General features: G+C 39.7%; 1 protein-coding gene across 2 annotated transcripts in view; it reads left to right on the plus strand.

Annotated features, from left to right (window-relative positions):
* The window catches only part of SEC23A (SEC23 homolog A, COPII coat complex component), a 34,625-nt gene extending 15,830 nt beyond the window's left edge, over positions 1 to 18,795 (plus strand). For both annotated transcript variants that reach the window (XM_081859779.1, XM_081859780.1), the window contains exons 3-20: positions 985 to 1,042; positions 1,357 to 1,443; positions 2,394 to 2,630; positions 2,946 to 3,025; positions 3,688 to 3,832; positions 4,198 to 4,356; positions 5,355 to 5,470; positions 6,826 to 6,949; positions 8,109 to 8,189; positions 9,306 to 9,395; positions 10,398 to 10,504; positions 11,506 to 11,659; positions 12,563 to 12,640; positions 13,589 to 13,750; positions 14,013 to 14,099; positions 14,844 to 14,999; positions 16,077 to 16,142; positions 17,667 to 18,795. In XM_081859779.1, coding sequence (XP_081715905.1) covers positions 985 to 1,042; positions 1,357 to 1,443; positions 2,394 to 2,630; positions 2,946 to 3,025; positions 3,688 to 3,832; positions 4,198 to 4,356; positions 5,355 to 5,470; positions 6,826 to 6,949; positions 8,109 to 8,189; positions 9,306 to 9,395; positions 10,398 to 10,504; positions 11,506 to 11,659; positions 12,563 to 12,640; positions 13,589 to 13,750; positions 14,013 to 14,099; positions 14,844 to 14,999; positions 16,077 to 16,142; positions 17,667 to 17,756 — 2,077 coding nt within the window. In that variant the 3' untranslated portion in view covers positions 17,757 to 18,795. The remainder of the gene's footprint in view (positions 1 to 984; positions 1,043 to 1,356; positions 1,444 to 2,393; positions 2,631 to 2,945; positions 3,026 to 3,687; positions 3,833 to 4,197; positions 4,357 to 5,354; positions 5,471 to 6,825; positions 6,950 to 8,108; positions 8,190 to 9,305; positions 9,396 to 10,397; positions 10,505 to 11,505; positions 11,660 to 12,562; positions 12,641 to 13,588; positions 13,751 to 14,012; positions 14,100 to 14,843; positions 15,000 to 16,076; positions 16,143 to 17,666) is intronic.
* Positions 18,796 to 19,839: the final 1,044 nt, after the last annotated feature.

Genomic DNA, 19,839 nt, shown 5'->3' on the forward strand with positions numbered 1-19,839 from the left:
GATCATGAGACAATCAGGAAGGATTCACAATATTGTCAGCGAGAATCAGCCAATCAGCAAGCGGTTGTCACGCAACTTGACCCCCGGTCAAACCTTGGTCAGCACCGGATTCCAGTTCTGCTTTCCGATGCTTGTAGTGACGCTCTGTCTAACCTTTCCCCCAGTAATGACAGGACAGGGAGCTTGGATATTTTGTGGTTTTGCTCTTCCTGTTCTGTGGATTAATTTAGCCTGTATCTGAGGGGATTTTGTACCAGAATCTCTGATTCATGTCTTTCCCCCTTGTCCCGGGTGCACAGATATTTAGGGGAAAGGTCGGCTCTAACCTTTTGCCGTTTCAAGCAGTTTGCAGCACAGCTTCCCTTTTGATTCAAAATGAATTATAAAGTACTGTAATCCTTGATTTGTATAAGCATATGTGGATATATATTGAATATATTGAATATATTGGTTTCTGATAACTGATTATGTGGATAGCATAGGGGTAGCCCTTCTCCCTTGCCTCATAAGGAAACACACTAAAATGATAAATTTAACAGTAATCGAATAAAAAGCAGTACCAAACACAACTTATGGTATCAGGAAGGAGTTAAGATAAAGCACAAATATTTTAATGGGTTAGAGAAGAAAAGTTTTGATAACTAGCTTTGATCAGAATAAACGATGAGACTAAAGTTTGTGGATTGACCGTTGATCAACGGTCTCAGTGACCTGACAATAAAGCTTCTGTCGGAAGAATGGGGAAAGATGCAGTTTTAAGCTATCCTTCCCCTGCCTCTCCAGCCCCCACTACATCAGGAACAGATTTAAGGTGTGTGTTGGGGGAGGGGAATGGCCAAAAATTGCTTCCCTTCACATTCTTGCTGAGCGACATTGTTAGATACTATGCTGTTACCTGTGCCCATGTTTAAGCATGAAACTGCAAAGTATCTGTCTTGCATTCATAATTTGTCTATTAAAACACTTTAAAATTTATTTTTGTAGCCAAGTGGATTACCGAGCAAAACTATGGGCTTGCAATTTTTGTTACCAGAGAAATCAGGTAAGAGAACTTTCAGGTGAATGCATTTTAAGATTGAGATATGAGTGGTAATAATATTAACATGTAAAGGGTGGGGGTGGGGTGGAATAGACTAGTATAGGTAAACCCTTTCCAGCTTGTTGCTCTGCAGATATTTTGGACTTCAACTCTGAACAGCCCCACATATTGTGGCCATATGTCAGGGATGTTGAGAGTTATATTCTAAAGCAATTGGAGGGCACCAGGTTAGGAAAGGCTGACTGGTATAGAAATTTATGCTTCAAAGTGGTTTTTGTTTGAATTTTTCATTTGATTGGATCCCTTTTCTTCTGCAGTTTCCTCCTACGTATGCAGGCATATCTGAGATGAACCAGCCTGCAGAACTCTTACCTCAGTTTTCTAGCATTGAATATGTAGTACAGGTAAATACCTTGATTAAAATCTTTGGGATTCTTGGGTCAGAAAAGTTGCCACTGTGATGGTCTCCAATATGTGGAGTTTGGACAAGGACTCAGCTATATAGTGGCAAATAAAACGTTTTAGATGTGTTGTAAAGTGCAATATACAAATGTGACACTAGATGGCATAGTGAGTTCGATGTATTTTTTAAAACATTTTTAAAAACATTTTTTTAAAAAGCGTTTTCACAGCATTTTTAATACGTGTGTAGATTCCACCTCAGAGTCAGGTGTAGTCATACTTTCCTGAACAATTAGTGTAGCCTAAAACCTATGTAACTCAGAAGTAGGAGGAGCATGGGTAGTTCAGGGGTGACATCCTAAATATGTTTCAGCCACCATGGAGACGGTAGCACAAGTGCTCTACAGCTTATACATTTGTTTCAACTGAACTGAGTGCTAAGCAATACAGTTGTACCTTGGTTCTGAAATGCCTTGCGACTCAAACGTTTTGGCTCCTGAATGCTGCAAACCCGGAAGTGAGTGTTTCAGTTTGCGAAGCCGAACGTCCAACGCGGCTTCTGCAGGTTTTGATTGGCTGCAGGAAGCTCCTATAGCCAATCTGAAGCCGTGCCTTGGTTTTCAACCATTTTTGGAAGTCGAACGGACTTCTGGAACGGATTCCATTCGAGAACCAAGGTACAACTGTATAGCAAAACTGATTTAAATAACACTGGAATCTAATACACGTATGTCTGCCCAAGTCAGTGCATGCCACTTTGCATAGTGTTAGAGAGATTCAAGTGTTTTTATTTAGGACTGTAAAATGGATACAACCATGTTGAAGCCGGTTTTGCATGAGTATTCCCAAGAAAGCATTTGATCAGGTATAGTTTGGGGATAGTTACAACAAGGCTGTTCCTGACTTTTTGAAGTAGTGTTAATGCTGCAATCTTGTTCACTTTTTCTTAAAGCGCGGACCTCAAATGCCTTTGATATTTCTTTATGTTGTTGACACGTGTATGGAAGATGAAGACTTGCAAGCTTTGAAGGAATCCATGCAAATGTCGTTAAGTCTCCTACCTCCAACTGCTTTAGTTGGACTTATTACTTTTGGGAGAATGGTGCAAGTTCATGAGCTTGGCTGTGAGGGGATTTACAAAAGTTATGTTTTCAGAGGCACCAAGGATCTGACTGCAAAACAGCTTCAGGTAAATATAAAATTAATATTAAAAATGGTATTTCCAGCTTTGGAGCTGCTCTGTCTTTGAGGATGGAAGTAAAAAAAATATCTGTACCTTACTGAACAGTTAAGGAATTAAGCAAACATTTTCAATGTGTAAAATGAGAAAATCAACATCATAAAGATGTTTCCAAACTTTTTTTAAAAGTAAGAGATTTTTTAATTAAAAAGACTCGGTGTAAATGAGTAAGAAATATTCCTTAATTTTCTTTAAAATGTTGTTGCTGTTTATATGCTGAATATGTAACTATATTCAACTTTATTATGTTAAATATACTCACAGGAAATGTTAGGACTTACAAAAATGAATGTTGCACAAGTGGGGCGTGGCCCTCAAGCTCAGCAGCCACCACCATCAAACAGGTATTTGTTTTTATTAAGAAGAAAAATGTACTAAATTGTTTTACAGTAAGCCCTGCTTTGTAATTTTGCAGTATGAGTCATTGGAGGAAAGGTGGGTTATAAGCATAATAATAAATAGATGAATAAAAAATGTTAAAATGTCAGATATTGAGGTCAATCCCTGTTCCCGACTCTCTTTCTTCCAAGCAAGTGTACTCAAGATGCAAAGCTTAGCTTGTGCCAAATCCTATTCATTCATTTAATTACTCATTTATATGCATGCCACCCAGTAACAAGCTTTCTGGGTGACTCACAATGAAAGTAAATCAGTTGCCAACTTAAGTCATACTTGGGGTAGAAGCACTGAAATCAATGGGCTTAAGTTTGTCATGAATAATAATAATAATAATAATAATAATAATAAGAAGAAGAAGAAGAAGAAGAAGAAGTAACTTCCAACATAATATAAAAGCACAGGGAGACATCAAGCATGAACTAACTTAAGTATTACTTAGTTGGATACCACCCATGTAACATTAAATTTATAACAAAATTTAATTTGTATTTTAAACACTATAATTGTAGGTCAATACTTTGCAAATATATAAATGGTCTAGAATCATTTGAAAGCTTCTGCAATCAAGGGAAACTTCTTTTTAACTTAATGTTTTTCTTGTCTCCAGGTTCTTACAGCCGGTCCAGAAAATTGACATGAATCTCACTGATCTTTTGGATGAACTGCAACGTGATCCTTGGCCTGTTCCCCAAGGGAAAAGACCTTTGCGGTCTTCTGGAGTGGCACTTTCCATAGCTGTAGGACTGCTAGAGGTAACAAGTTCTCATTTATGCGCATCTGAAAGTTCGCTGCCCTTATATGGGTTACCTGAATGAGTTAAAGCAATGTGAATTTGATTTGAAATTGGAAAAATGCTGAGGGTTGTTCCCTCCAATTGCAAACAGACTTTCATGAAGTTTTTCCGGTTCAGCTGTTTCTTTTTGCAGTTACAGAAAAGTGAGGTACTATAGTGTAAATACTAAATATACTTAGTTAAATAGGTCTCAGCATTAACCTTATGTCATATTCACAGTTCAACCTATTTTAGAACTCAATTAGCAGTTCCGAATATCATCGCAATATGTCTTTGAAACACGTCTTTTTGCTTTCTGTCTTAAAAACTTTTATTATCCCACAGTGTACTTTTCCTAACACTGGTGCCCGTATAATGATGTTTATTGGCGGACCGGCTACACAGGGACCTGGGATGGTTGTAGGAGATGAACTTAAGGTGCCTATAAGGTCTTGGCATGACATTGAAAAAGACAATGCCAAATATGTAAAAAAGGGTACTAAGGTAAGAACACATAAGTTTTAAATTCTGTAATTATTTGGAATATATGTAAAGTAATGTGAGATCTGTACATAATTTATTCAGTGACTGCATATTTTCTAAAATTAAAACCCCTCCAAAACAAACTGGTACATTTCCATTAACCTTGGAGGTATATTTTGTGTGCTTGCCTTGACAAAGAGTGACATAAGCATAATGGAACATATAGGACTGTGGAAGAAATAGCATGTAATTGTAGTGGTTAAGACTGGTGGACTCATAATCTGGTGAACCGGGTTTGATTCCCCGCTCTTCCACATGCAGCTGCTGGGTGACCTTGGGCTAGTCACACTTCTTTGGAGTCTCTCAGCCCCACTCACCTCACAGAGTGTTTGTTGTGGGGGAGGAAGGGAAAGGAGAATGTTATCCCGCTTTATCACTACCCGAAGGAGTCTCAAAGCGGCTATCAAATCCAAACTCTTCTTCTTCTTCTTCTTCTTCTCCACCTGTCCAATACTTCATGTAGCATCCCTTGAATCTGCTGTGTGATTATATGTCTTCCTTCCCTTCAAAACCACAGTGTAGTGACAGCCATCATGCCAATGGAATAAAGTTTAATCCAGATAAGATTGGTGATGGATGGGAAGCTGAACTAGGAAAAATTGTTACATTCTAGATGAGGTCACAACATTCCCCCTAAAATATCAGATATAGGGCTTGGGGCTGCTCCTTGATGCAGTTCTGCTTCATCTTGTTCAAACTGCATCTTTTTGTCCGGAATGCCCCCCCCCCCCCAGCCCTAAAATAAAGGTAGCTATTTTGGCTTATACAAAATCAGAACAATTATGAATTAAAACATATTTCTGTTTTAAATACTGATCTAGTCTTGTATAGCATCTGAGAAGAATATAATTTGGCAAATACACTTCAACTTCTGAAGAATATTTGAAGCTTTAATGTAAAATGTGGGAATTTTGACCTGCATTGTTTAGTAAAAGTTATGTTTACATTTGTGTCTCTAGCATTTTGAAGCTTTGGCAAATCACGCTGCTACAACCGGTCACGTTATTGACATTTACGCATGTGCATTAGATCAGACTGGTCTTCTGGAGATGAAGTGCTGTCCTAACTACACTGGGTATGTGTTACATTTTACAGTAACGTAAAAGAGGCTATATGCAGAAACAGTGTTCTTGTGTAATTAAGAGAAAAGCTATATATTGGAAGTCAAGTGGACTTGCATATGTTTGCATGATTGTGTCTGTGTGAGCAAAGTTGTCACTACAATTAATCTTTTTCAATCATGAAAATATAGATTAAAATGATTTTTCACGTCAGAAAGCAATACTCTTTGACTAGTACTCTTAATTGCAGTATATTCCTTTCTCCTGTTTAAATATTTTGTATCACACAGCTATTAATACTGAGCATATTACTATTCTGGGGAGTAATCTTAAAGGAAGATTTTTCTCTCTACTGAGAAAGTTAAATGCTGCTGCACAGAAGCACTATTGTAGGATGATAGTGCTGGAAAGTATCATCAAATCAAATCTAACCTCCTGTCCTTTGTCAAGCACCATTGTTTTCTTTCTTCTCCTTCCCTAACTTCCATAATCTACACCATGGTGTGCTGCAAGCATGAAAGGCACACCCCTCAAAATCAATGGGTGATATCCAATTAAGTCTTACTTGAAGCAGACCTATTCAAATTCTGCCAGCGCTTCTCAGGAGCTACATCGATATGTATAAAATGGTCTGTTTGTGAAATACCGTATTTTTCGCCCTATAGGACGCACTTTTTCCCCTCCAAAAATGAAGGGGAAATGTGTGTGCGTCCTATGGGGTGAATGCAGGCTCTCCGCTGCTTGCGGAGAGTTGCTTGCATGCTGAAGCCTGCGCGTGCTGAGCTCAGCGCGTCCAGGCTTCGCGGACCTCTCAGCAAGCAGCGGGAGCCAGCGCTGGGCTCCCACAGCTTGCAGAGAGCTGCCTGTTTGGGGGCTGGGGTCGGGGGAAGCTCGGGCGGGCCTCCCCCGCCCCAGCCCCGCGCCTGGGGGGAAAATAATTTTTCCCCCTTTATTTTCCCCCCAAAAAACTAGGTGCGCCTTATGGGACGGTGCGTCCTATAGGGCGAAAAATACGGTAAATTGTTTAGGGATGGCCACTGGGCCCTCAGTGCTGCTTTCCATGTTTTATTACTACATTATGCCTCTTCAGGAACGAGCTGTGGGTGGGGTGGGGAAGCCAATGCATATAAACTGATACTGCAGTGCTTCCATGAGTGTCTTGTGATGGTCACTTGTATACATAGCATATAGATCTGCAATATCACAACGAAATATGGGATGGCAGGAGTGGAGCAGAAATCTTCACAGGTGAACTTGTGGTAGCAGCCTAGAGTGTGATGACTTAGAGCAGTTCCAGATTCCATTATAACTGCTCTTTCGCGTTTTTCATATATTGTTTGACTTAATTATTCATTTTTCCCCCATGTAGGGGTTACATGGTAATGGGAGACTCTTTCAATACATCCCTGTTCAAACAAACCTTTCAGCGTGTGTTTACCAAAGATGCACAGGGGCAATTCAAGATGGGATTTGGAGGTACCTTAGAAATCAAAGTAAGATTTGGAATTTTACTATAAATATTTTTAAAGGTCTTGTGTTGTTATTCCATCGCATTTGTTTACAACTAACTAAACTATTGCACTAAGGTATTATTATTGCTAGTAACAATTGTTCAGTCAGCGTTTTACTTTAAACCTTTAGCATAGGGGTCGTAGTATTTTATTTTACAGTGAAAATAAACACTGGAATTTAGTGTGGCTGTGATCCAGCTTTCATTGCTTGGCAAAACTGTTATGAATTCCTACCCTTGACTTACAAGATATGCAACTGGGTATCTTTTCTGTACCTTTGCGCAGACAGCTCACTCTAACATCTTGTAATCTGTTGATATGATATTTAGATTCTACTAACAATATATACTGAATCGTCAACAGAAATATTTCTCTGTTGCAGAAATGTGCAATTCTTATAACATTTCTTCTTGCCAGTATGGAATGTGGGCAGCAGGGCATGAGATCCAGCGGATGGTATGGTGATTTGTCCATATGCTGCTGGTCATATGGATATGCTGCTGAGGGAAAAAAATATATCTGGAAAGGGGCTGTTGCTTAGTGGTAGTGCACATTGGTGTGCATGTGGAAGGTCCTTGACCCAGTATCTGCTATCTCCACAAAGGATGTTGATGTGAAAAGTCAGAGTAGACAATACTGAGCTGGTTGGCATTTTTATAAAACATCTCCATATGTTCACCTGTACGGAAGTGTGGGACTCTAAGGAACTTTGAGGGTACTCTGGGTCAGGTGCCTGTTCTGAGATATGATTCGTCATCTCTGCCACCAATGATTGTTCTAGATTGGACTTGTAAAGGAGATGTAAAGTTAAAGTGTATAGGCTTCTACAACCTAGAGGAATGAAGTCTCATAAGTCTTTTTAGTGCAAGGAGTACTTTTAGTTGATCCAGTGAGTTGTTTTAGGCTGGAGTTCTCTACATACTTACGCACAGTCCAGTCTCATAGAAACCATTTTTGCTACAAGAAAAGCTGTCTAGTTTCTGCTCCATTCTGAATCAAATGACTGTTCAGACCTCTGTTAGCACTGCTGTTTACTAGTAAAGGAGATTTATAAGATCAGACTGCCAAGAGGAAATATTACCCCACATTCTGCAGGAGCAATCATTTGTTCTTATTTTATTTTGCTCTTTAATCTTTGTAGACTTCAAGAGAAATAAAGATATCTGGAGCTATTGGACCTTGTGTATCTCTCAATTCTAAAGGGCCTTGTGTATCAGAAAATGTAAGTTGACTAACCAGTAAATCACTTATACAATTTGTACCTTTTTCACTTTTCACACATAAAATGCTATGGAAATTATGTAGTAAAATCTTGTGTAAAATCCTATTAGCGTGTTGTCATTTTCAAAGGCATGATTTTACAAAAGTTTTGACTTTTTGTTCTTCAGGCCGGGTGAGCAGTGAGTTGTTTGACTGTCAGATGGTTTAAAATAGTTGATACCGTTTTAATCCAACCCTTACACCTGTTACATAAAAATGCAGTAGATCCAGCTTTTTCTGATGTGACTAAGCATTAGTGGGTATCATATTGCAATTACACTATACCACTCTGTGTGTGAGTAATTCAATGTCACACTAAGGTGATTGTTCTGACAGGGAAAGCATTTTGGCTTGCCTGAAGGAACAGTCCCCCTCCTTACCCTATGTGCTGTTCTAGGGGTTCTCCCGATTCCCCTAGAGACAATTTCGTGTTTGCGCAGGGCGATGTGAAGGAAAAGCCCTGTTGTACAAGGAGAAGTCCTTGTGCAGGGCTTTCACTGACAGGACTCATTAGCAGAATCCTGCCATGTGTGTGTGTGTATTTCACCAGCCACTCAGTTTCCAAAGTAGTGAATATATTGTTGAGGAGTAAAAAGCTCTAGGTAGCGATAAACACCTTACATAACAGTAATGTCTTGCTTAGTGCCAGTATAGTGGCTCATTGTTTCGTTTGGCTTTCTCCACTAGTATAAGGTGGCATTATTTCTTTTATGCAGCCAAAGTATACTCTAGTCCAGTGTTTCCCAACCTTGGGCCTCCAGCTGTTTTTGGACTACAACTCCCATCTTCCCTAGCTAGCAAGACCAGTGGTCAGGGATGATGGGAATTGTAGTTCAAAAACAGCTGGAGGCCCAAGGTTGGAAAACACTGCTCTAGTCTGTGGAAATTCATGTTACGGTAAAATGTTATCTTAGTAGAGGGGAGAAGTGAAGCATATATAAAAAAGATATAATTTTGCTATATCTAAGTAACTGGGATACGAACCATTGAAAACAGCAGTATGTTTTCCCAAATCCTACAATTTGCTGTGTATAGCAAATGTACCTTTTGCTGAAAATTATTTGTAATATTTTTGCAGGAGATAGGAACAGGAGGTACATGTCAGTGGAAGATTTGTGGACTTAATCCTACCACAACCCTAGGATTGTATTTTGAGGTGGTTAATCAGGTAAGATAATATTTTTAGAGCACATGTGCATATTTAAATATTTTTACTGATTGTGTAGGAGGTAGGTGGTTGAAAAAGCACAATTCCCACTTCCTCCTTCCCATTTTAATTGGAGCTTTGGGGAAGTAGCTGATGTGGTCTACAAAAGTAGTTTCTTTCAAGAATTATGCGATGGGGCCTCCTTGTGTGTTTCATCACTTGGGGGGGGAAAAGCAAATTATAGTTTCCCTCATTTTAATTAGGAACATTTTATGAGACTTACTGTAGCTTGTAATACCATAAGGCGCTAAGCAACAAAACAGGAAGTCCCTGTTTTAGTTCTCACCTCTGTAATGAACCCGGTGTGCAGTCTTAGTAGTTTGCCTGCCTTCGGCCCATATCTACAATATGAGGGTGGTAATACTTTTTTACCTTATAGGGCTGTTTGTAAGAAATGCTGAGGTCGTGTTTCTGAAGCACTTGGTTGCTCTAAGTAGCTATATACATATTACAGTGGTACCTCTGGTTACGTACTGAATTCGGTCCGTTCTTAACCTGAAACTGTTCTTAACCTGAAGCACCACTTTAGGTAATGGGGCCTGCTGCGCCACTGGAGCACGATTTCTGTTCTCATCCTGAAGCAAAGTTCTTAACCTGAGGTACTATTTCTGGGTTAGCGGAGTCTGTAACCTGAAGTGTATGTAATCCAAGGTACCACTGTACATTGTATTATCTTGTCTCATCTACATCTCCTATAGCGTTTTCTTTACTTAAAGCACTCTGTTTTGGAAGCTGCTCCAGTGTTGAATTAAATTGTAGCTAAATACAGGCAGTGAGCTTACTGACTTAAATTTTTCATATTTGTACAGCATATTGCACTTATTAAAGTAGCTTCTGTCAAATCACCTCTAATTACAGAATTGACAGTGGCAGTGATGGGATTCTTAATGTGGCGATCATGCTGCACAATGTTCCTGTGATTCTGTTCAATTTAATCTCTTCACCATTTACCCTTCGAAACAGCACAATGCTCCAATTCCTCAGGGTGGGCGAGGTGCAATCCAGTTTGTGACTCAGTACCAGCATTCGAGTGGACAGAGACGAATTAGAGTGACCACTGTTGCCAGAAAGTAAGCCTTAAGTTCTGATGTGCAATTCTAGAAATTTGTGTGGTATGCACACTGTTTAACAAACAGTATTTTGCTTAGAAGGGAGACCTTATGTATGTAAGGTCTGACATTGTATGTAATGCTGACTTTACACCAGTGGAAAGCACTTTGATTCATGCACAGCAGAGCACCTGATTTTTTGTTAATCTGCCAATATTTATTTATTTATTTATTCCAAAGGAGCCCAGGGCAGCAGACACATAAACAAGAAACAATGAGAACATCTTAAATCCAGTACAGATGAGGTCTGGGAAGGAACTCTCCACTTAAAAGGCTTTTTGGAAAGGGAAGCTTTTCAGTAGGTGCTGAAAAGGCAAACGAGACAGCGCTTGTCTATTATTTAAAGGGAAGGAATTCCAAAGAGTAGGTGCCACAACACTAAAGGCCCCATTTCTATATGGAGAAGTACCTCCTGATGAGATAGTATCTGCAGGAAGCCCTCAGTGCAGAATGCGCAGTGATTGACTGAGTATATGAAGGGTGAGATACTATTTTAGGTAGCTGGATCCCAAGTTATATAGGGCTTCATATGGTAGAACCAGCACCTTGAACTTAGCCTGATTGCAGATTGGCAGCCAGTGCCAATTGAATTGGATACCTAATCATCCTACACCTCCACAAATGCATGATCACATTAGCAACCATGGAGGTGGGTTGTGTGTGATTATGATTCAGAGCATGGTGTGCAGAGAGCTATATGATGCCTTTCCTTCCGGGGATCATGAATTGCTGATGATTCTGCAAGGCCTGCTTCTGGCATAATGTCTAAATTGGCTCTAAAGGAATTGTTGTATTTGCAACAAAGTGAGCTTCCTGCATATTTTATGTTTCTCTTAATTGCGTAAGGGAGCTTTGTTTTGATTTGGAGGAGCAACATGGATTGGAGTTGTTCATTATTAAACTGATATGTTTTTGCTTCTCTCTGATGACATGTGTGGTAAACAAATGCTATTCTTTTGCAGTTGGGCTGATGCTCAGACACAGATTCAAAACATCGCTGCTTCTTTTGACCAGGAGGCGGCTGCCATTCTTATGGCCAGGCTGGCAGTGTACAGGGCTGAGACAGAGGAAGGACCTGATGTTCTTAGGTGGTTGGACAGACAGCTGATTAGACTGGTAAGGCATTACAAATGTGTGAAAATATTGATTCCTCCTCCCATCTGAGACTGTATTTAGGGAGAGAATAGGACCGGGCCTGGTTCTTGTATCTGCCTTCTCTGCCCCCAGTGCAAATAGCAGATATAGAGGTCCTGATCCAGAATGGGCTACTGCTCCTATTATTTACTTTAAAAAACCAACAAACATTTGTGCAACTGATGATTGTGTGAATGATGCCACATCTAGTTTGTTCCTAAGACTGCAATCTGATCTAGTTTGTTCCTAAGACTGCAATCTGATATTTTGAGAAATGTATATTTTGAATAGTTTTAAGTTATGTGCTTCTGGTGTATAAAGTTGCAAAGGAACTTGTTGAAAGATATTAGAAGGATGATAAAGAAGGCTTTTCACAGTGGATCTACTTTGTACTATAAAGTGCCAGCATAAATAAGCCAAAGGTTTTGCTTGTCATAATTACCTCTAACTCTTGCATTTTAAAGCTTCACTCCACAATTTTTAAAGTCATGTTTTTTTCTCAATAGATATACTGCTCAAGTAAAATTTAATTGTCTGGAAGCCTCAGTTGTATTCCTCCCTCTTTTGAGAGCTGAAAAATAATATACAAACATTGAGCTTGTTGCTAACTGTTAAAGTTGATGTGAATGTTTCCACAAAATCTGTGGGTCTTAAACATTTGGTATTGAATGAAGCATTTTGGTTAGATTTCATTCTGGGATCTATGTATGGTAACTATGTACTTGACACTCTTGAACAGAATTTTAGAAGCCTCCCCATGCTACTTTGGTGAAGTTAGGTTGTTTTGTAATGTAGTGAAAGTAGAAGTATATATTTCTGAAAATGTCATGACAGTATTTGAAGTGTCAAACTGAAAACTTTAAAGACTTTTTAAAATTTATCCAGTGTCAGAAATTTGGAGAATATCACAAGGATGATCCAAGTTCCTTCAGATTTTCAGAAACCTTTTCCCTTTATCCACAGGTGAGTATGAATGAATCGAAATAGAGAACATTCTATATCCAGTATGATGCTTATATTCACTTTATTGTAAGATGTCCAAGTGTCCTTGATTAGATTGCAGTTTTTTAAAAAGTTCTGCTTCATGCTAGCATTTTGGGATTTGTGAAGCAGTAAAACATAAAACTGAATAGTATTTCTCATTCTAAGCCTTTTAACTTTGGCTGTTCTGCATTTCTTAGACTTTTAAATCGCTACTTTAAAAAAATACTGTATCATTCTAGTTTTGGGATCAAATGTGGCACAAGACTGTCATAAATTTAAACACTCGAGAACATTTATATAAATATAAACTATGCTATAAATATAAACATCTACATGTGATATTGACTATAACATGATTTTTCATGTTTAAAAATTATGCCTTCATTGAGAATTTTCCTTTTTCAGTAAAAAAACATAACTGCAAAAAGATCACCAAGGGCAATTTGGGTCCACAATGAAAAAGTATACAACACCTACAAGAACCGTGTGTGCGCTTTTTAAACATAAAACGGCATATTATACCAGTAGCATACATACAAGTATAACAGTGCAGTAATCATAAGTTGTAAATTACATGCAATGTCAACAATTTTCACAGAACTTGCAGCCCTAAACACCTCATTTCACAACTGTATTAGACTACTGTCCAATGAACAGACAAAATTGAAGTACATTTTTTTCTATGATTTTCTATCATTTTGTTGGCCACAGAGGTAACATCTCGTCTTTTCCTTGCTATCAGCATTGTTACCCTACCAATTTGGAGGTTGTCTTCCTTTCTCTCCCAGACAAGCTAGATGATGTCACTAAACTCAGTGACATAAACCAGTATCAAATCTTTTTGGAAAGAAACATTGCTACTGTTGATGCAGCTGGGTTTGTGGACAAGAAACATTGGGGGAATTTCTGGTTTGTTTTATTTTGCAGTTTATGTTCCATTTAAGAAGATCTCCTTTTTTGCAAGTCTTCAACAACAGTCCTGATGAAAGTTCCTACTATCGCCATCATTTCATGCGGCAAGATCTGACTCAGTCCCTTATAATGGTTCAGCCAATTCTATATGCCTATTCTTTCAATGGACCCCCAGAGGTATGTTGGTGTGTATGACCTAGTGTGTATGAATAACTGCAAAAATAAAACTTGAAAATGAAGAAGACTCATTAGTGTATTGTTGGGAAAATAATTTCAAACTAAATTAACGCTTTAAATTAAATGTAAAGCAGTTTTGCACAGGAAAATTTTGGGAGCATGTTATGTTGCTTGCTAAATGTAACAGAGAAAGCTGAATTTTAAGAAATGGATTTCTCTGTTTTGTATATGTAGTTAAGACACTTTTCTCCTTTTATATTAGCCTGTTCTTTTAGATAGCAGCAGTATTCTGCCTGATCGCATTCTTCTCATGGACACCTTTTTCCAGATCCTTATTTATCATGGAGAGGTAAGATCAAGTCACTTTGACTTCCATATCCTACTATTTGGGCATACTTATTAAAACTAATGGCTGTCACCCACACATGGCAATAGCTCTGTATTGGAGGCCATTTCTTGTGCTTTGTCCAGTTTTAGGAGCTGCTTGTCATGTGGAGTTGCTTCTGGGAAGAGGAGGGCTCAGAAACCTTACTGTTACATTGCAGAGGCCATCACAGAGCCTTTTGGGTAGAGCTCTGTCACGTGTCCATATTGGTAGCTTCTCAAGGCCATCATGGTACTTGAATTTTCTATGAAAGTGCTTATGTGCAAAAATCCTTATAAGTTGAGGCCTTGAAAGCTAATACGTTCGCTACCTGCTATATTTACGGAAGTTGCTATCGTCAGTAAACATACATTCTTGTATTTCAGTTAACAAATAACACTAAGTAGGCAGTTCTATGACTACTTACTATGGCATACTTCCACTGAGGATGATGGCACTAGATATCATGTATGATTGCTTTGACAGAGCTGCTGCTTGAAAAATGAGAAACTATTGAGCATTTGTTATTCAGAACATAATGGAATATCACTGTTGTTATTTGCTCTTGGTAAAAATATAATTACAATAGTGTAATTCTGGTGATTAAATCATTGTTAAAACATTAATTAACTGACCTGTTCCCTAAGATTTCTTACTGCTTCCTACTCATACTGGATTATATAAAACTTGTTTGGATGAATAAAACAATGTGTGTTTAATGCTCTATAGACCATAGCTCAGTGGCGCAAGTCAGGCTACCAGGACATGCCAGAGTACGAAAACTTCCGCCATTTGCTCCAGGCTCCATCAGATGATGCACAGGAAATTCTTCATTCCAGATTTCCAATGCCACGATACATAGATACAGAGCATGGAGGCAGTCAGGTAAAGCACCGTTGCTTCAGTTTATGGCGGAGGTTTTCAATTATTGGGGGTCCACGGCTCCCTTGACCAACTGCATTCTTTCTGCAGCACCCCTGTGGGGCTCAGGAGCTCAGTTATGTCACCTCTTGCCTACAGAGCTGGCAGCCTCTCACCCTTTTTCAAACACTCTCCCTTGTGGAGTGTTCCCTCAGCCTCCTCTCCCCTCGCCTCTCCTTTGGAAAGCTGCAGCTGCTGCCCCTGGTCTCTGAGCTGCCTCTCCACCCCAAAGAGAGGTGCCTCCTCCCATTGCCCCACAGGGGCCTGGGAAGCACCCCCTGGCCAGCCCCAGAGGCAACATTTGCCTGGGGAGTTTTTAGCCACAGCTGCTGCAACAAACAGCTGTGCAAGCCTTTGGGAGGCAGAAACATGAGAGGGCACAAGAGGAAGAGAGGGAAGGAAAGAGGGACAGAGGCCAGTGTTGCCAGCGGCACCCCTGACCATCATTCAGGGCACCCCAGGGTGCCATGGTACACCGGTTGAAAACCACTGGTTTATGGAATCATCTTGCTAAATGCAAGACAGGCCAAATCAATATTGGACTTGCATTAATAAACTTTCAAGTTTCATGTAGTTGACTCAACTTCTAGCATACTGAGCATGTGATGGCTCATGTGCTTGGCTGAAGATTTAAGGTGCTTTTAGATGCTCATGATTCAAACCCACCCCCCATTTTCTGGTGGGATTTAGCCAAGACAAGCAGCAACCCCCTTACTATCGTTTGCATAGGCTCCCAGAACATAGCTCACCTTCATTCAGTCTTCTCAAGCCAAACTATACGTGGTAGGGCTGTGTACATTTATTCCTTGTTGCTGCTCACTTAGCACTTTTTAATATTTCATACTTAACAAAAGCTAAATGCTTTTAAAAAAATAAAAGCTATGATTCTCTGAATGCAGACTATATAACAGGCACCTCAGGGCAGCCTGCAAATGGCAGGTCACATGATGGTCATTCTTGTTGGAGTGTAAATAAAGTCCATTCTTGTTGGACTGTAAACATTATTTAGAATAACTTTATTTTCCTTATTTTTGTTTAAAGGCTCGTTTTCTGCTTTCTAAAGTGAATCCCTCTCAGACCCACAATAATATGTATGCCTGGGGTCAGGTAAGTTTCAGGTGGATTAATCAAAAGGCTAAGATAATAGACATAATGTTTCCTGCTTTAACTCTCATAAAACAGTTTGATAGTTAATCAAATAGGGAGCGATTACCAATATTAAAACTTGAATGTCATAAACAAGACAGTATTTTTAGAAGTTGCCATTCCGATTAAGGAACTGCTATGTTGCTTTTTTGTTGCCCTTAAAAATAAGCATTTCTTGCAGCCTAGAAACAATATGTTTCTCTCCTTCTGGGAGTTTTGATAGGATACAAAATATTCAAAGGCCTTAAAAAAATTAGGTAGAGGTGAAGATTGTTCTCAGTAGAAAATGTACTAAAGCCAGTTTTGTTGATGAAACCAAATAGCGGAGACAGCCTAAAAGCTTATATTGTATGAAATTCATTACGATTGGATCTTAAAGAAAGGTTAGCAGATTCATGGAGGGTTTAGGACTATGGCTGTAGTTCATATTCTTAATATGCAAAAGGTCGCAGGAAAATACTTCTGAAACCCTGGAGAATCACTGTTACTCATCATAGACAACATAGACTATACAGTGCAGGCAATACTGAGGAAGGTGGGCCAATTACAGTCGTACCTTGGTTTTTGAACAAAATGCATTCTGGGAGTCCATTTGACTCCCCAAACCATTCGAAAACAAAGGCGTGGCTTCTGATTGGCTGCAGGAGCATCCTGCAGCCAATCAGAAGCCGCGGAAGCCGCACTGGACGTTCAGCTTCTGAAAATCGTTCGAAAAATGGAGCACTCACTTCCGGTTTTCAGTTGATTGGGAGCCGAAACATAGGAGTTCCAAGGCATTCGGCAACCAAGGTACGACTGTATCTGAGTTGCTATGTGGAAGATTCCTACATTCCAGCTAAACTAATAACACCAGGTTCAGAAGTTGTTTTTCAGTGGGATAAGGAAGGATTAACTGGGTTGGGTAATGATCACAAGCTATGAGGAAGGCAGGAGAGCAGAACTGGAGTGAATCCCCTCAGTTTTTTCTCTCCTGTCTTGGTGAAACAGCTCATTCCTCCCGACTCTCTCTGTTCCTGTCAGTTAACTGTTTTTTCCCTTTCAATATTTTCCATTTTTTCCTGCGGTTCCTCTGTGTGCATGTTTACTGCGCTTTGCTTCTCTTGTCAACTTTTCCCTACTTTGTAAAAAATAAATAAAATCCTGTCTTTCTCTTCTTGCTTTTTCTGCTCCTCTTGTGCCTTGAAGCTTCTCTGTGTTCTTTCTTATTTTTTTGTTCCTTTCTGCTGCCTGTCTTCTCTATATTTGCTGAGGGGACAGTTGCCAGTTAGGAGAAGCCATTGATCGCCCATTTTTCCTCCTTTCGACTGCCAGTTGCCCCTATTGGAACAGCTGTTAATTGTCTAGTAAAGGGAAATGTGGAGGTATATTGGTTACTTAATTACAGTGATTAGACTTACTGATTTTCATAGTACATGTTCTCATGGAATATTTTAGCTTTGCTTAATGAATTTGACATATTTTCTAACACTTTCCCTTTTCTTATAGGAATCCGGAGCACCCATTCTCACAGACGATGTCAGTTTGCAGGTTTTCATGGATCATTTGAAGAAACTTGCTGTATCAAGTGCTGCCTAAGTGTGAAGTGCAACAGATGTTGATTAGCTGAATCAACATTTCAGCTTTATTTTCCATTTGATGTACTTGTAAAACAAATGCTCTGATGTGTTGCAAGCTGCCTAACTACATCTTAAAGTAGTGTAGTTTTCAGAAAAAGAGCATATCAAAGGCCTAAGTACAAACTACAGTTTGGAAAAGTAAACCAAACTGGGATATAATTTGGGGGGGTGGTGCTTTTTTTGTTTCCATGATTCTGTAATTTGTCTTAGTCCATTGATTATAACTTTGTACTATCTTTTATATTTGAACAGTCGAAATTATTATTCTGGTTTGCACTGCAGAAACACTAAATGTTGTAAAAAGAAGTCTATTGTCAGCAATGGGCTTTCATGATTTGCCTTCTGGCATATTCATGTTTATTCTTCTTGGCTAGAAAAGAACAAAGAAACTAACTATAAGATGCTATAAATCCAATTTCTTGAAATCGAAAAATATTTATTTTCTGCAATCAGTTGTATGTTGATGGTTTCATTTTTGTTTGGTTTTTTGTTAGGAAATCTTTTCTATATTTTCTAAGTGAAGTTTAACAAGCAAAAATTGAAACAAAATTGTCAATTGTTATCCAAAGTTTACAATTTGACAATCATTTGGATAATATCTGGCAAAGCCTGTGATTACTACACTTAATTAAAACACTATCAAATCTGGGTGTTTTCAAAACAGAGGAGAAAAATTGATGTCCTTCACCTGTCTACAGTGTCTACACAGGGAAAAACACATAGTTATAGTACCATAAACAAAAACATATTGCTGCATATTTCCATAAGTAAAGTATGCTTATTTTATTATAGCCATATAATGTTATGACATTGTGTGGTGCTTGTTTTTTTGTTCTGCTTCTGTTTTGTTATAAATTATGCAGGTTATGATTCTTGTTGAAGCAGTATTACACAGTACACACCATAATTGTAATAAATCTGGTAATACTCAGTTTTAGCTTTGTTTCCTTGAGAACAAATATATTTGCTTTTTAATAATAAAGTTTTTATGTATAGAACAGATGGTTGCATTTGTAAGCCTATGTCTATATGCAATAGCTGAATTTGATCATAATCATTTAATAAATAAAAAACGTATTTTTATATGTAAACAATCTTATACCATTTCCCCCTAGCAGAACTCACAAACACACTTGGCAGGCTGTTGCTGACTATTGTAAGTTTGAGCAAAAGGACCTGAACTGAGCTCAAACTACATACTCCCAAATGTTTTCATCTAGCCCTTGAGATGGGTCTCAGCACTAAAGTGCAAGAAAAAAAAGTTTCCGTATTTTTCGCCCCATAGGACACACTTTTTCCCCTCCAAAAATGAAGGGGAAAAGTGTGTGCGTCCTATGGGGCGAATGCAGGCTTTCGCTGAAGCCTGGAGAGTGAGAGGCATCGGTGCGCACCGACCCCTCTCGCTCTCCAGGCTTCAGGAAGCTATCCACAAGCCTTGCAAGCCCGGCGGGAGTTCCTGCGGGCTCACAAGGCTTGCTGGCAGCAGCCTGCAGCCCCGGCGAGTGTCTGCAAGCCTTGCGCGCCCGGCAGGAGCTCCCGCCGGGCGCGCGAGGCTTGGGGCGGCAGCCTGTTGCCTGAAGCGCGCGGAGCCCTCCAGAGGGCTCGCCGTGCTTCGGGCGAGTGTCTGCAAGCCTTGCGCGCCCGGCGGGAGGATGGGAGGTCCCGCCGGGCGCGCGAGGCTTGGGGCAGCAGCCTGCAGCCCAAAGCACAGGGAGCCCTCTGGAGGGTGCCCCGTGCTTTGGGCAGGCGTGTGCAAGGCTTGGGGCGGCAGCTGCGGCTGGGGGGGGGAATAATTTTTTTTATTCATTCCCCACCCCAAAAAACGAGGTGCTTCCTATGGGCCGGTGCGCCCTATAGGACGAAAAATACGGTACCTAGCATCATTGACACTGGGAACAGTATGTCTATTCATGTCACCAACACACTGGCCTTTTTCTCAAAGGATTTGCCTAACTTGAACTGCCTTTGAGCCACAGATTCCCTGCCTAAATCTAAATGTCGTCCATTTTAACTCTCTCACCCTCATGTGATCTAGCCCCTTA

This window comes from Podarcis erhardii, assembly GCF_964252035.2.
Source record: "Podarcis erhardii genome assembly, chromosome: 1".
In the NCBI taxonomy this organism is placed as follows: domain Eukaryota; kingdom Metazoa; phylum Chordata; class Lepidosauria; order Squamata; family Lacertidae; genus Podarcis; species Podarcis erhardii.